The 16,533-nt window shown below is 44.1% G+C and overlaps 1 protein-coding gene across 1 annotated transcript in view; it reads right to left on the reverse strand.

The window, feature by feature from the left end:
- The window catches only part of LOC121045711 ((3R)-3-hydroxyacyl-CoA dehydrogenase-like), a 103,300-nt gene extending 91,358 nt beyond the window's left edge, over positions 1–11,942 (reverse strand). The window contains exon 1 of the mRNA XM_042294191.1: positions 11,777–11,942. Coding sequence (XP_042150125.1) covers positions 11,777–11,942 — 166 coding nt within the window. The remainder of the gene's footprint in view (positions 1–11,776) is intronic.
- Positions 11,943–16,533: the final 4,591 nt, after the last annotated feature.

The following is a 16,533-nucleotide window of genomic DNA, read 5'->3' on the forward strand; positions in this document are numbered from 1 at the left end:
TCGGCTGAAAAGCGCGCGGCTCGCTGGGCTCGTCTCTCGCCTGTTCTCGGCGGCTGGCCGCCATGTTTCATAAGGAACACGCTCGAAACGGTTTTGCGGAAGGCAGACACGGTGTAGCGTGTTAAGTTTACACAGCACCTCATGTGTAGACGAAAAACACAAATGGCCTCGTGTAAAACGAACACGTTTCGACGTGTCCGTTATGGGACAACGGTTTACACGTCTGGGCGTGTTATTTTTGCTAACAGTGTAGGACTGAGAGGGTCTAATTTATCGCTTGTGACACTGCCTTTTCTGTAACTATACTTTATTGCAGCTGGGCCGTGGGGTGTCTACTTGTTTTTCAAGCTCCTCCCATCGCTCGTCTTCACACGGGACTGTCTGCAACGTACTCTGCAGTCGCAGCTTATTTTCACCTTCATAAAGCTGCCTTATAGATATGTGATATTGCGAACCAGCCAGCTGCCTGTACTCCCCGAAACGGTTTTCCAAGCTATCAGTCTGAATCTTTCCCAGCAGGACTAGTTCAGCCCGAGTTCAGTGGAGCAGTATTCGGTGATCTCGACAAGTGCACGGGTTGTTTCACGGAGCGCTACGTGAGTCTCCTTGGTTAGCGTGCCACTGGTCTCCCATATGTCAAGCCAGGCGTCCAACCAGTCAAAAAGACTGCACAAAAAATGCACATTGGAAGCGTCCTCTGCAGAAGTCACTGTTTCTTGAAAGTCGTCTCTGAGTCGCGTTCCTTTGTTCGGCGTCCATATTAAAATTTCCTTAAAATTTCGAGACCTCGATGATTTCATGGATTTCTTTAATGATATGCGCCATGAATGTAGGAACAAGATGGGGACATAGATCGAAGGCTACAGGCTCCTGACCGTGGCTTTGAAAACGGGAGCTTGCGCTACAAAGATACGTTTCTAAAATTAAAAGCGAGAGCTAACCTGTGCTTGTCGTTTTCGCTGCCACGTTAGCGTAAAATTTAACGAAATAAATTCAATATTTAAAAAAAAGAAAAAAGAAACAATGTGAAAAGATATGAGAGTTCTCACCCTGGTATGCGTCGATAAAATCAGTTTTTTTCGAGGAATCGCCCGCACATATACATTTAGCAGTTCTTTATCTTCCGGGAACTTAAACACAGACACTTTCTTCGACGACGTTTCATAGTTCCGATGGCACCCAGGGACACAGCATTTATGAGACATGGCTAGCCCGAAAGCCGCCCGTAACTTGACAACTACCACGCGTAAACCGCCATCCACACCAAACTCAAAACACAAAAGAGACTTACAGCACTTCGCGTACCCCTGCCGCGAGACTTGTGCAAGCGGCCGTACGCAAAGGAGGCAAAAATTGTTAATTGCGCAACTGCCCCGGGAGAACCCTGGGCTCAAAGAAAGCTTAAAAAAAAAAAAAAAAAAGAAAAAAAAAAAAAAAAAAAAGTTGGAGCATGCGCCGTTTGGTGTCCTCGGGAAAACACATTTACGAAAAAAAAAAAGAAAGCATGTGTTGCGGAGAAGCCTTCCTCTCAGGTCGGCCCACTCGTCGTGAATCTGTAACGTCACAACTCCGAGCGGTGCCGCCTTTGCCAACACCACCTAGATGGAAAGCCGCAGCGCTTCCCTTTCTCCCTTCAAGGAGCGTCGGCGTGAGTAGGCTGAACTGGTAGTGCGCTTCTCCGCAAGGCTCCCCTTGACAGTTAGCTTCTTTTCAATGTACGTTCTCTTTTACTTTCTCTTTCCCTCTAAGCTTGACGCGGCGCAAACAAAAAACAAGAAAAGCCCCACGGCGTCGCGTTTTTTTTTTTTTTTTCTTTTTCTCCCTTAACGGTTGTCCGTCGCGTTCCTTTCTTCGACGGCTTCTTTAGCTACTTCTGCGGGTTGGGTCACGTGACAATAAGGCTAAAGGAATCAACTAGAACAACTCCAGAAGCGAGCAGGTTTTTGGACGCCGAGGGTCGGAAGTTCAACTCTCGAGTGAGATAGAGCACATTTTGGAATACAACACAACGACACAACCGCGGCCTCGTGTGTGAACGGGAGTGTTGCTTTCCGATTGTCAGTGCTGTACTGCGGTGCAGATGTTGTTTATCCGCGCTTTGATGGAAAACTGGATGTGAAAGTGTCCATATTTGAGTTTCTGCAAGTATGACGACGAAAGCGTGGGCTATACAGCGAATCGATGGGAAGATCTCGTTCCTTGAGGGCATGGCAGGTGACAACTTTTTAACTTTTATGATCGTGGTTTCGTTTTTTGTTTTTACTTTTCGCTGAATGCATACTGGGGAGTGATTTGGTTGTGGCCTGGAAGCAACATATTCAAATGCCGGCGCGACTTGTAGGTGCAGAACTAAATAAAAATGACTTGATTCATGAGTTCAGGTTGGAATGTTTTCGCAAGGTATGCAAGTGATAGATTATCGCGGTTGCGACCCACACATCAATTAAAAAAAAAAAAAAAAACAACAGAAGTACTTTCTGTCGTTTCTACGTATCCTCATCGGAGCGCAGAAATTATCCGCTACAACTAACTAGTAAGACTGGTATTGTAGCGGGTCTCTGAGCTGTAGTTTCGAGTGCACGCAAGCCGAAATATGGTTCATTGACCAGTTTACTTATCCATGCACCAGAGTCATATACTAACAATTTATCTCGAGCCCCTTCAGGCTCCCCAAGGAATCCGACCACACACCAGGAAGCTCTATGGAGCATAATATTATTGTTATTATTTTTGTTTTCTGTACCTGGTTTTATGTGCTCGCGCAATAAGCATTATTATTATTATTATTATTATTATTATTATTATTATTATTATTATAGCGCATTCGGCACATCAAATTCAAGAATCATTTTGATGTTTGTGATCCAAAATAGCAGATCGAAACACTGCCAGTGTTTTTTTTTTATTTTTTATTTATTTATACTGTTAGCCCGTAGGGGCTGTTACAGGAGTGTAACAGATATACAAAATAGAACACCAAGTAGTACATATGAAGGCACATCTTTGAACACTACAACTCACGAAAGACAATAGTACACTATTTTGGTAAATCACACTGAATACACAACAAAAACATTTTTACGTATAATATCTTCTCAGTGCTAAAACTTACAAGAGCGTACGCTGCTGAGCGCGCAAAAACAACATCGAACAAAGGCTGATAAAAAAAAAAAAAACAAGAACACATGAGCAGATAATAAATGGAGTCACGGAAGTCCCAATCCATTTAAGTATCAAAAACATATAATCTAAATTATCCAGTGCCAGAGGGAAAGGTTTCTTAGTATTGATTATACAATTTAGAAATGCATGTTTCAAAAGAAGCTAGGGTATCTCTTAATACTATTTCTTCGGGGAGGTTATTCCACTCTGATATAGTTCTTCGAAAGAAAGAATACTTATAGTTATCACTATTTGGTTTCTCTAAATTTATTTGACATGGATGAGTACTTCTTAGATGCCTAGATACACGGGGCGTTATATAGTTACTTGTATTAAGGTTAAACTTTTGATCTCTCAACAGGAATAGGAATTTTAAACGAGCTATTTTCCGGCGATCAGAAAGGAGGGGAAGACTTAACTGTTTAAGCATTTCATTTACTGATTCGGTTCTTCGATACTTCGACAGTACAAACCTAGCAGACATTCCTTGCACCCTTTCTAATTTGCTTATTTGGTAACTTTTAAAAGGATCCCAGATAACAGAAGCGTATTCTAAAGTTGGCCGTATTAAAGTTTTGTATGCAGTTAATTTTGTTTCAGGTGGAGCGTACTTAAGGTTGCGCTTAAGGAACCAGAGCTTTTTTTTGGCTGCGGAGCAGATGTTGTCAATATGTGCGTTCCAGCTTAGATCAGACGATATTGTAAGGCCCAGATATTTAAATTGAGAAACTTTAGTCAAAGGTTAATTATCAAATTCGTACACAAATGGAAGAACGTTTTTCTTTTTGTTAGTTATCACAGAAAAGACTGTCTTGTCACGATTAATTTTCATTCTCCATTGCTTACGCCATTCTTGTACTTGCTGTAAAGAGTAATTTAACTGTACCTGATCATGGTGACAAGAAACATTTGTACACAACAAGCAGTCATCTGCGAACAACCGAACAGTAACATTAGGCCCTACTTTTTTCCGTAATTTCGTTTATATAACACAAAAATAATACGGGCCCCAATACAGACCCCTGGGGAACGCCAGAGCGTACACTTACAATAGCTGAATTCTTTTTGTTTACTTGCACATACTGTATTTGATTTGTGAGGTAGGCTTTAATCCACAAAACAATGTTTTCATTTACCCCCAAGTTTTGTAATTTATGAATAAGTTCAAAATGAGGCACCCGATCAAAGGCCTTTGATAGATCCAAACATATCGCATCAATTTGCCCTCTATTATTAACAGCTTTGGCAAAGTCGTGTACAGTTTCAGCAAGCTGTGTTACAGTCGAGAGTGACTTTCGAAACCCATGTTGGTTAGAAAAAAATATGTTTGAATCTTCAAGAAACCTATACAGCTCCTTAGACACAATATGCTCAAGTATCTTACAACAAGCACACGTCAGCGATATTGGCCTATAATTTTTAACTGAATGCTTATCTCCCGATTTGTGCTTCAGAATGTATACGGAATGTCAAATACGGAATCACTTCAGCTTAAAGAAAAGCATTCTTTTTATTTATAACCATTTTTGATTACATTACCTTTGGATTAATATGATTTCCTCCTTTTTCGTTCTATTTCCTGCAGAAGCGGTCTAATACACATCCCGGATACTGCTTTGATGAACTCGGGCTACTGTACGGCCTTCATGGGACAAGCTGAAAACTGACAGCTTAGAAGAGTGCTTCAGAATGTATAGGCAACTGGCTTGCTTCTAATATCACGTGTCTGCAAGGCACATTTACGAAGATGGAAACAGAATACTGTTGTGGAGCGCACTGTCAACGATCACTACAGCTAGCAAGGATGGAAACCAGAAAGATCTTCCCAAGCGAGCGGATACTTGACTCCCTACCTGCAATGTGGTATACCTGCAATGTGACCCTGGGCTGTAAAAAAAAGAAGACACACCCTCCCGGCCCTGGGCTTTGTGGCCAACCGTGCAGTCTACACCACCTTGAAAAACCTACGGGGCGAAAAATGCAAAGCCGCATCGACAGCACGGAACAAGTTGACTACAGTTTGCTCGCACAGGAAGACTGAGTTCTCACCTTGGAACTCATTATAAAAGGGCTTGTTTTTCCTTTTGTAAATGCTGTAGAACACAACTATGTTGTTCCCCAACTGGTGAAGCCCAGCCAGTGCTGACTTGTTACATATCACATACCGGAACTACTCACAAAAAAAAAAGACTTCCGACTGTGAAAATTAACATACGCGTGAGCTCATTTTAAAACAGTGTTACAAGAAAATGCACAAGCATTTTCTTGTGACATGTTTGCAGCCAAATGAATGTTCGCATTAATGCCAAGAATGCCAAACAAAAGAAATGAAAAGCTGAAACTCTGCAATCAAAGACACTGGCTGCCAATTATCACGGATGTCAAGAAGTGAACATGTCTGACGCCTGTGATGATGAACCCATCGTGAATTCGAGCTGAAGCATGTGTTGGACTGCAGTGAAAACATTCAACTGAAAAACCGTTGTTGCAAGATGGCAACAATATTATAAGTACCAGTGCAGCATCTAAAAACAAAAAGCTAAGGGGTCAAGGCTAAACAAATTAGTTCCTGCCCGGCCAGCAACATGCTTGCGCTTCGTCCTCATGCAAAGGCAACATGCTCTCTGAAGTGAGTGGATCTCTGTGTGTGTGTGTATGTGCAGATAGTCGGTGTCCTTGTGGCAGTCTCTTGGGTATTTTGTGGTGCTACAGCGTGAATGCCAACATCCTGCACAGATATTGTGTGTGTCGGTGTCACAAAATCTACAGCATCTGAGATGCATGTGTATAAATGTTTTTCAAGACGGATATTTTCAGAACTTATGGATACCAGGCGGCTCGTTTTGCAGTGTTCAAAGGTGACATATATCTTATTTATGACTCTCTTCTGTGTTGTAAATGCAAGCAACTTTGAATATGAAGCTCCCATGTCCACTTCTGTTTGTGTACAAAACTTGTTTTTAGCCGCCCTAACTGTGTCGTTTCACAGACTCGGTACTGTCGAAGTACATCAGCGTATGAAGCAACGCTCAGGTATTACGGTACTTTTTTTGCAAATATAAAGTTTTCACAATGTGACATTGCCAAGAAAAAAATCAGGTGTTTTTTTGATGTAGTAACCAGATAGGTTGCTTGCTGCAAAACAAGTACTATATTTGAACAGGCAGAGTGCATTGAATTGCTGAGCATCACAGGTCTGAGAAAAGTTTGTCAAAATATCTGCAATACATTTTTCAAGCTAGCACGTCACAATTTTAAAATGTTATTACTTTTATACTTGTCTGGCAATTTGGGTCCCGTTGCTGTTGCATCAGGTGTCCCTAAGGATAGTGTATTTGGGCCTCTATTGTTTCTAGTATATATCAATGACCTACCATCATCAATTAAATTGACAATTATACTTTTCGCTGATGCTTGACTTATTTACTGGAAAATTAATACACCTATAGTGATCACAATATTGTCCAAGACGATTTAGATACAATATCATCATGGTGTTTCCTATGGCAGATGAACATTAACACATGTAAATGCAAAGAAATGTCCGTAATCAAGTCCCCCACTAAAACACTTACCAGTACTCGTTACTTTCCCAACCACAAGAACACGAATTGTCGTACAAGTATTTGGGCGTGTATTTTACAGACTCATCATCGTGGATTGAGAAAATAAGAAATAGCACACTAAAAACACTTAATTTTTGAAAAAGCCATTTGTATGAGAAAATTATTCTGCTCAATAAACACATAAATCATACAAGATATAATAACCATGTAAGAACTATATAAGATATATAAGAAACTTGTCACACGTTTCTTATATAGGTCTTATATGGCTTTTATAGGGCTATTAAATGTTCTTGTATATCTTGTATAATTCATATCTGTTTATTAAACACAGAAATTTCTCATACAAATGAGATTTTTCAGTAGGGACCTAGCTCCCATTACGACAAAACTACTCGCATACAGAACATTTGTCTTCGCAACATTAGAATGTGCAGCATAATTTGGAATCCACACCTGGGTTACCTAATCTCGAGGCTCGAACCTTCAGAACAAAGCCAGATTTATATGCAGTGATTATTCATCCGAAACTAGTGTCTCCGCTTTAAAAGCTAGCATAAATCTTCCTCATTTAGAAAGAAGACAAAAAATTGCCGGATTGTATTTTTTTTTCTAGATGTATATTACTCAGATTCCAATTATCAATCTACTTAGTGCTGGGCTGCCAATTTCATATCCTCCTTATTAGATAATTCCTGCAAGATTGAACCATTTCAGTGCCATACTTACACTTTCCTCTTTTCTTCCTTCGTGCTTTGCAACACTGACTAGAACAAACTACCTGACCATATTGTAACTGAGAGATATCCCAAATCATTTAAAAAGAAGTGCATCAATTTGTGTAACTGAGCCTTGATTTGTAAAACTGCATCATAACAATAACATGCATTAAGCGTTTTTTTTTTGTGTGTGTTTGTGTCTGACATTTTTTTGTTGGTGTTTTTTTATGTTTAATTACATTTTTGTTTTTTTTTTATTTTCGAATCCTCCCTGATGTAATGCGTCTTTGGATGCCTTTGAGGTGAATAAAATTAAATTAAATTAATGCCTCTGCATCACTTATTCAGTTATCAATTGTTACTTTAGTTTATTTTATCTGGTTCTACTACTTCGATTATTGCCATTTCATGGGGATCCTTTTTTTTTGTACAACTCCCATGTCCAGAAATAATTACACCACCCAGTTTATCGCTTAAAAAAATAACATATCTGTCTCAAGGTATCACTTTCGTGTATTTGACTACAATAACTGTAGGTTATAATGATTTTCCTGCGTTCTAAAATTGGTTCTTTAAATCACTCGGCGTTCACAGCTCTCACGTTAGCTCATAAAAAATAAATAGTGCGAAAACCGGCGTTTCTACGACGTAAAAGCTACGCGCAAAGCCTTCAGCTCAGCTCTATAGCGCGGCGCTCGTCAGCCTACTGCCGTGACGTCACTGGAGGCGTGTGCTGGCCTTCTCCTCTAGGTGGTGTTGCCTTTGCTCTACGTAGTTTTGGGAGGGTACGGTCGGGGAGGCGCAACACGGTCAACACCACCTAGAGCAAAGGCCGCAGCGCTCGGAGTTGTGACGTCAGAGATTCACGACGAGTGGGCCGACCTGAGAGAAAAGCTTCTCCGCAACACACGCTCTCTTTTTCTTTTTCTTATACATGTTTTCCCGAGGACGACAAGCGACGCATGCTCCGGCCTTTTTTTGTTACTGTTTTTAGCTTTCTCCGAGCCCAGGGCGCCAGGGTTCTCCCGGGGCAGTTGCGCAGTGACAATTTTTGCCTCCTTTGCGCACCGCGGCTTGCAGAAGCCTCGCGGCGGGAGTACGCGAATTGTTCTAACCGTTCTTTTGTCTTTTGCGTTTGGTGTGATTGGCGGTTCTTAACGCGTGGTGGTTGTGAAGTTACGGGCGGCTATCGGGCTAGCCATGCCTCATGAATGCTGTGACCCTGGGTGACATGGGAACTATGAAACGTCGTCGCAAAAAGTGTCTGTGCTGTGTTTAGTTCCCGGAGGATGAAGAACTGCGAAAAGTATGGGTGCGGGCGATTGGTCGAAAGAAACCTTGTTCTATCGACGCATAGCAGGGTGAGAACTCTCAGATATTTTCACTTTTTTTTCGAATTATTGAATTTATTTTGTTGAATTTTACACTGACGTGGCTGTGAAGGCGACAAGCACAAGCTAGCTCTCTATTTTGATTTTAGAAACGTATCTTTGTAGCGCAGGCTCCCGTTTTCAAAACCACGTCCAGGAGCCTGTAGCCTTCTCTCTATGTCCGCCTCTTGTTCCTACGTCTGTGGCGCATATTATTAAAGGAATCAATGAAATCGTTAAGGTCTCGAAATCTGAAGGAAATTTTAACATGCACGCCGAACAAAGGAACACGACTCAGAGACGACTTTCAAGAACCAGTGACTTCTGTAGAGGACGATTCCAATGTGCATTTTTTGTGCAGTCTTTTTGACTGGCTAGATTCCTGGCTTGACGTATGGGAGAGCGAGAACCTTACCAGTGGCACGCTAACCAAGGAGACGCACGGAGCACTCCGTCAAACAACCCGTGCATTTGTAGAGATCACCGAATACTGCTTCACTGAACTCTGGCTGAACTATGTCCTGCTGGGAAGGATGCAGACTGATAGCTTGGAAGACTGTTTCGGGAAGTACAGGCAGCTGGCTGGCTCGCAATATCACATATATATAAGGCAGCGACCCTCCCAGTTTTAGTCTACGTGGCAGGGTACGCAGTTTATGCCGCTTTGAAAAAGCCGAAATGTCAAAAATGCAGGGCGGCGCTTACTAAAGAAGATAAGACGGCAACAGTTTTACCTGCGCACGAGAACTACTCTCTTCTCAAGAAATTGGATCGAGGGGGCTCTTTTATCCAACTATGTTCGCCATTAATGCCGTGACACACAATTACGTTGTTGCTCAAGAACTCTCCAAGCAGGTAGAGTTTCTAAAAATTCCGATCCAGCGTCAGTTCGTCACCGAGATTAGAATGGAACTGCTGTCTACCAACGAGACTTTTGACTTCGACGCATGTGAAGAAAGACACACAAGTGAGCTCGTGCTGAAGAACTTGTTCTGGTGCAGCACGAACATTGTGCTAAAACGCTATTGTGGAAGGGTGAACGAAAAGGTTATGAGGCTAGCTAATTCCAAGTCAAAGAAAAGAAAATGTGAAATCTTAAAATCTAAACTATTATTTTATATTCATTCCAACAGTTGTCATAGCATTATTATTGCGAAGCGGCATTAAAGTCTACATGCCGTACATGCGCTGTGTCTTAGTGTCTCGAAAGCTACAGAGCGGCATCTAAGTTGCTTGTGCTTGAATTCTGTCAAGATGGATACAAGAAAAAATTATGGATACACGAGGATATACAATTTGAAGATTTCAAAGGTGAGAGAACTTATATTCACAGCATCTATTCGTAATGTGAATGAACGCGGGTAGATGTGTGCATGAAGCTTCTACAGCTTCTACAAGTGCATTACTGAAAATTATGCTTTAAGTTTGCTAAGTTTGCCTGCATTCGGTTAAATCAAAACTTGTGCACTTCGATTTAGGCGGCGTCTTTCCCTCTGTTTTGTGTCTTTTCTGCGTTTAATTTTTCGCCTCCGTGTCTCAGTCTCGGATTACTTACTTTATGATGAACATTCCCCAGTTCGCTTGCAGTTGCTTTTATTATCATATGTTTGCTTCTGGTAAAAAGTACATTTGAACTTTTCAACTCTGCATTTTTTCGTGCGCCAAAAGTCCACATTTTTTTTAATAATCTTCTTTTCATTAGCTTCGCATACCAATTCATTAACCTCACATGTCATCACCAACTTGATTGTTGCTGTTATGCATTTTGGCGGGTCCCATCACTTACAATAACAATTCAGGGCATTTATTTTTTGTTTGTTTGTGTCTTTTCACTCCTAGAAATAATTAAAGCACCCAAGATTTGGATGCCTAAAACGAAAACCCATCTGTCTCAAAACGTCGTTAACCTTGTTCTTTCATATGATAACAATAATGGTACGTCCTAATATGCTGCCCGTGTAACAAATTATGTTTCCTAGTCATACAGATATTTATAGATCCTGGTTGACCAATTAACAAACGTTTGGGTCAATAAAAAATACCATCTAGGTCTGTAAATCTATGCGCGACGCCTCCAGTGCGGCACTTTCACGCGGCGCTCGCCAGACGACTCGTGTGACGTCACCGAAGGAGCGCTGCGACCTTCACCTCTAGGTGGTGTTGGGAGGAGGGGCATACCATCTCCATACCCTCCCCTCCTCCTCCTCAATAGCTGCGCTCTTATTCGGCGTTACTGGGAATTGTAAGCGTCTTCGATTTTCTTTTTGTATTCAAAATTGGGTACCCTTAATGCACTTTCTTCGGTCACCGGTGTGGAAAACCTTAGATCAATATGTTCACAAGCCGATTTATGCAGTCCACTCAAACAGTCATCAAGTCCCTTGCTTCACGCTGTAAACCGAGCGGCCATGTATTCAGTCTAAGTCTCTCGATCAAACCCAAGGGCGAGTGCTCCGCCGCCATTTGACTCTAGGAGCAGCTCATTTCAGTGCAGCGCCATTTGCCTCCAAGGGCTTCACGAGGTGCGGGCCTTGCGCACTGGCTTATTTGGTATTCACGTAAAGTGAACACAGACACGTAAAGAGGCCTTACGTGTCGGGGGGGGGGGGGGGGGGGGGGGGGGGGCGCCTCCAGCGATAAGTTAGGAAACTAAGCTAGATAAGTGTTTCAATGCGTCTCCTAGTGAAGCGGCATGCCGAAGCAAAGTGGCGCTTTTGATGAAGGGGCCGTGGCAGGAGTAACGCTGGTTCGTAACGTTTCACGTGAGCACAATTACGAGCGTAGCGCAGTTTTTCTGAACTCACGAAACGCCTAGGGGTGCTTTTCGTTCAATTGTCTCCTACGGTAGACCGCTACTGTGGCCTGTCCGTGCTTTACGTGTGAAAGTTGACGGATGAAACTTGATCACAAACAGTGCGCCAAGATTTGAGTTACTACATACTCCTCGTGCGAGGCGTACCTGGGAGACACTGCACCGTCGCTTCCGCCGCTTCGAGGTTTATGTCGGCAACCATGACCCGTGCTCCTTCGCTGGCCAGTGCTTGGCTGACGCACCTCCCGATACCGCCGCCTCCACCTGTGACCAGAACAAGCTTTTCATAAAAGAAAGTGCAGGGACTCGTCATGGCGACGGGCGTGCGCAGAGGCTGCTACAAAACTGGTAAGCCGAAAAACCCTCTGCATTCGCTTCTATGTTTAGTCCATCTCAGCTGGAGATGTTTAACAGTATACGCTAACGAAAACAGCTGCGGCGCGAAATTGCGAAAGTAGAACAACTGCTCGTTTTTAATGGCAATGCCTCGCTTGAAACTGAATTCCATGACATAAAATGGTTTCATATACAGTGATGTCTCATGAATATTCCCCCGCCCTTCCACACACACACACACACAGACTCCCAAAAAAGGCAATCGTCCATAATCTGAGATGCCCATATTAACGAGACAAAATATGCGTATCATCCCTGTTTGTCCCCAAACTTGGTGCCCATATAGTGGTGTATTCATATTAATGGCGTCCGTGTTTAACGAGGTACGACTGTATCAAAACGCAGAACAAAATAAAAGGCCGAACGTCACACAAGGTGCAATAATCATAACGTTGAAAGATTTAATCGCCGATAAATCAAAATGTCGAAAGATTACCAAGCAAATAGCCCAAAACGCGAGAGTATATATATATATATATATATATATATATATATATATATTATATATATAACAGGGTGATTCAAGGAGCGGCCAGGCTCTTTAAATCAACCGCAAAATTCGGGTTCTTAACCTATCGCGCTACGGTTTTGTGCAACGTTTGCCCACAGATGGTGCATTTTTTTCGTAAAATTTGCAAAGAGCGAAATTACCTGAGGAAAAAGTAAAGAAAGCAAAAGGCCCTATGGAAACGCAGCGAAGCCACCGGTCTTCAAACAACACGGCGCCGCTTCGCACGGGTGACAAGAGATGGCGCAAGCGGTCGTGATGCCAACTGCCGCCAACGAACGAGCTTACGTCGCCGAGACCCGGCGTCGTTACCACACGATCGTTTCGACTCAAAAGCGGCGCGAGCTATTCTGATATCAGTTGCCAATGGATTATTTTATCATCCTTACTAAGAAGACATATTGAATGGACAGATAATCGATGAAGAAATGGTTTGTCGCGATATTTTTACTGTTTTTTTTTTTTGGGGGGGGGGGGGGTACTGACGTCGTCTGTTTTGCAGTTCCTTGTAGTTACCGCGCCTGTTTTTTATTTCTCCGACTGTCGCCACATGCGGAACGCGCGGCGTTTTTGAGTCGAAACGATCGTCTGCTAAAGATGCCGACTCTCGGCGACGTATGCTGGATCGTTGGCGGCAGTTGGCATCGCGACCGCTTGCGCCATCTCTTGTCTGCCGTGCGAAGCGGGTGCCGTGTTGTTTGAAGACCGGTGGCTTCGCTGCGTTTCCATAAGAGCTAGGCCTTTTTCTGTCTTTACTTTTTCCTCAGGTAAGTTCGCTCTTTGCAAATTTTATGGGAAAAAATGCACCATCCTTCGGCAACGCTGCACAAAATCGTAGCGCGATAAGAAACCGAATTTTGCGGTCGATATAAAGAGCCTGGCCGCTCCTTCAATCACCAGTAAGTATATATGTATAGTATATATATATATATATATAATATATATATATATATATATATACATACATTATACTTACTGGGTGATTGAAGGAGCGGCCAGGCTCTTTATATCGACCGCAAAATTCGGTTTCTTATCGTGCTACGATTTTGTGCAGCGTTGCCGAAGGATGGTGCATTTTTTTCCCATAAAATTTGCAAAGAGCGAACTTACCTGAGGAAAAAAGTAAAAGACAGAAAAAGGCCTAGCTCTTATGGAAACGCAGCGAAGCCACCGGTCTTCAAACAACACGGCACCGCTTCCGAGATATCGATCAGTCTTAACGAAACCCAACGCTAAATATTAAACTCCACACACTCGTTCCAATCAGACCTGTCACTTTCTCGTACTCCGCTTGCTTGCGTTCCAGTTTTCGTTCTGGTCGAGTCTCGATATTCCCAGCTGTTGATCTTCGCGGCTGCATCTGGCGGCTGCGTGTACGAAGTTCAGCTCGCCGCATGCGCGCGATCGTCTCTGCAGAGGAAAGCCGATGCCGTTGTCGAAAGTTCCAGCACACTCCCCACCGAATGGGAGCGAGCACATTCTAGAGTCCCGTCATTTCTGGGGGTAGAAAAGTTGCACTGGCCTTCGCAAAAAAGTACCGCGATGCAAGCCAATCTCGCATGAACGAACCCTTGCATTACGTCCATAAAAAAAAAAACCTTCTCAACCTTGCCAAGCTTCCAAAACAGTCGTGGAAGTGGCTCTTTCCAAAGACCCAGCTGGCCCACTGGGGGCGGAGGGGTCTGCTTTTGGTGAATAGCATAAGCAGACTTCAGGTCTCGGAGGTATTCCGAACCCCAAGTCCCTCAAAATAAATTTAAGAGCCGTTTTCGTTTTCGCCACTGAACGCGAAGTGTCTCCGGTGTCAAAGCGAGCGGCTGCACTCCCGCCGCCGGCAACGCCGTCAGCCGTCTACCGATTAGAAAGCTCGCCGGCGTGAGAGGGTCGCCCTCTCCAACCTCGTTGTAGACGAAGATAAGTAGCCTCGAATTCACAACAGCTTCAATTTCGGTGGAAATCGTGGCCGATTCCTCCACGCCCAGGCATTTCTTCCAGATTAGTTTCCTCAATGGCACCTTTACCGAGCGCACGAGCCTCTCATAAAATCCTCCCCACCATGGCGCTCGTTCGACAATAAACCGCTACTCTATGCCAGTATTAGCAAAATGCTGGATATCCTATTAAGGTGTCGAAGTGTCTTCCACACTTCACTTAGCTTATTTGAGGCCCGCTTAAATGTCAAAGCCTTATTCGAATAAATGACGCGGCATACCCCTCTCTACGACACAAATCTGCGGAAGCCATATAGAAAGCTCTTTGTCGTCATTTCAATCACCAACTCTAAATGAACCACTCGGGTGACCGCACATGTAAACAACAGCACGTAAGATTTGCCGGAGAGGTCGACTCCTTAACATGCAGGGGTCCCGCAAAGTCTATGCCCACTACTTCGAAGAAGTCAACTCGCGCAGTCCCATGCACCGGCAAGGTTCCCGTCGGAGCACTTGCAGGAGCCCCGTTGAATCGCAGGCATGCCACACACGCACGCACAATATTCTTTACTAGCTGTCTTCCACGTACGATTCAGTACTTCTCGGGTAGCTGCACAAGTGTGTCCCTTGCTCCCGCGTGCAGTACCTGACGATGGGCGTCGACAGTCAGCAGCGTTGAGCATCGATGTTCCTTAGGCAGTACAATGAGTGGCGTTCTTTCTGCGTCAGGTTCGATGCCTGGAGTCGACCGCTGATCCTCAGAAATCCCTCTTCATCGATGGAAGTGCGAAAGTCTCGCTTGAGTGACCCAGGTGGGAGCGACATTCTCTTTGCTGCGCAATCAATATCGGATGCAAACGCTGACCTCACTGTTCTTGTTACCCAGTGTGTTTGCGCTATCTAGATCTCCTTGGCGGTCACTGGTCCCATCCTTTTTCTGACAATCTGATGTTATAGACAAACCGGAAAATCCAGGGCATTGTTCTGTGGAGTTTTAGACCGAGCTGAACCTTCAGATGTCGAGCAACTCTTCCGGTGCAGTTGCAGTTACCTCAAAGAGCTCTGCTCTCGGAGTCCTCTCCTCGAGCCTGTCGTGGGAAAGCTCCTCGTCACATTCCCCAAGCCATTCAGCCGCGGGTAGTAGCAACCAAGTTGGTCCGGTCCACCAGAGCGGTGCAGAAAGCATTTGATCCGCGAACAGCCCTCGTGTCATCAGGTCGGCGGGATTCTCCTTCCCCGGGCAGTGGTAACACATTGAATTCTCACTGTCTGCTTCAATTTATTGTACTTTATTTCTCACGAACGTCTTCTCTCTCGATGGCTCTCCCCTGCTCCAATGCAGAGCAATTATGGAGACCGTCCAGAAATGGGCTTCATCCACTTGGATTTCGAGGTGTGTCCTTACGTACTTCAACAGCCTTGATTCAACCAAGCTGGCCATGAGCTCTAATCTCACAAGACAGATTGCCTTCAGGGGTGACACGCGGCACTTGGCCAGTAAGAGTGTCGCGGTCTTTTCTCCGGTGTCATCCGTTGGGGAGATGAAGATCATGGATCTGTATACAGAGGTGCTGGCATTCGAGAAGACGTGCAACGTTTCCCTTCAGCTCGCTGTCGTAGAACCCGGCCCCGCTAATCTGTTCAAGTGTGGCAAGCTCGTCACACCAGTTTTTTTCCAGCCACTCATCAGTTCTTCCGGCAGTGCATTGTCCCAGCGCACGCTCAGCTTCCAGATTTCCTGAAAAAAGATGTCGGCTCGCACCACGAGGGGGGAGAGGAAACCAAGGGGGTCAGGGTTATACAGGCATGCCGTCGTCTGGAGCACGAAACGCTTGGTGTTTCTTCGTTGGCGGGCAAATTCAATCACGTGTTCTACCGAAAAGGAAAAGCTGTCTACATTCGGCTTCCACGTCAGACCGAGTACCTTCAACACGGCACCATGACAGAACAGCACACGACAAAACAGCACGCGACAAAACAGCACGCGTCAAAACAGCACAGCGTCAAAACAGCAGGGCGACAGAACAGCACGCATCAAAATAGCACGCGTCAAAACAGCACAGCGTCAA

This window comes from Ixodes scapularis, unplaced genomic scaffold (genome assembly GCF_016920785.2).
Source record: "Ixodes scapularis isolate PalLabHiFi unplaced genomic scaffold, ASM1692078v2 PGA_scaffold5__190_contigs__length_132052651, whole genome shotgun sequence".
NCBI classification, from domain to species: Eukaryota; Metazoa; Arthropoda; class Arachnida; order Ixodida; family Ixodidae; genus Ixodes; species Ixodes scapularis.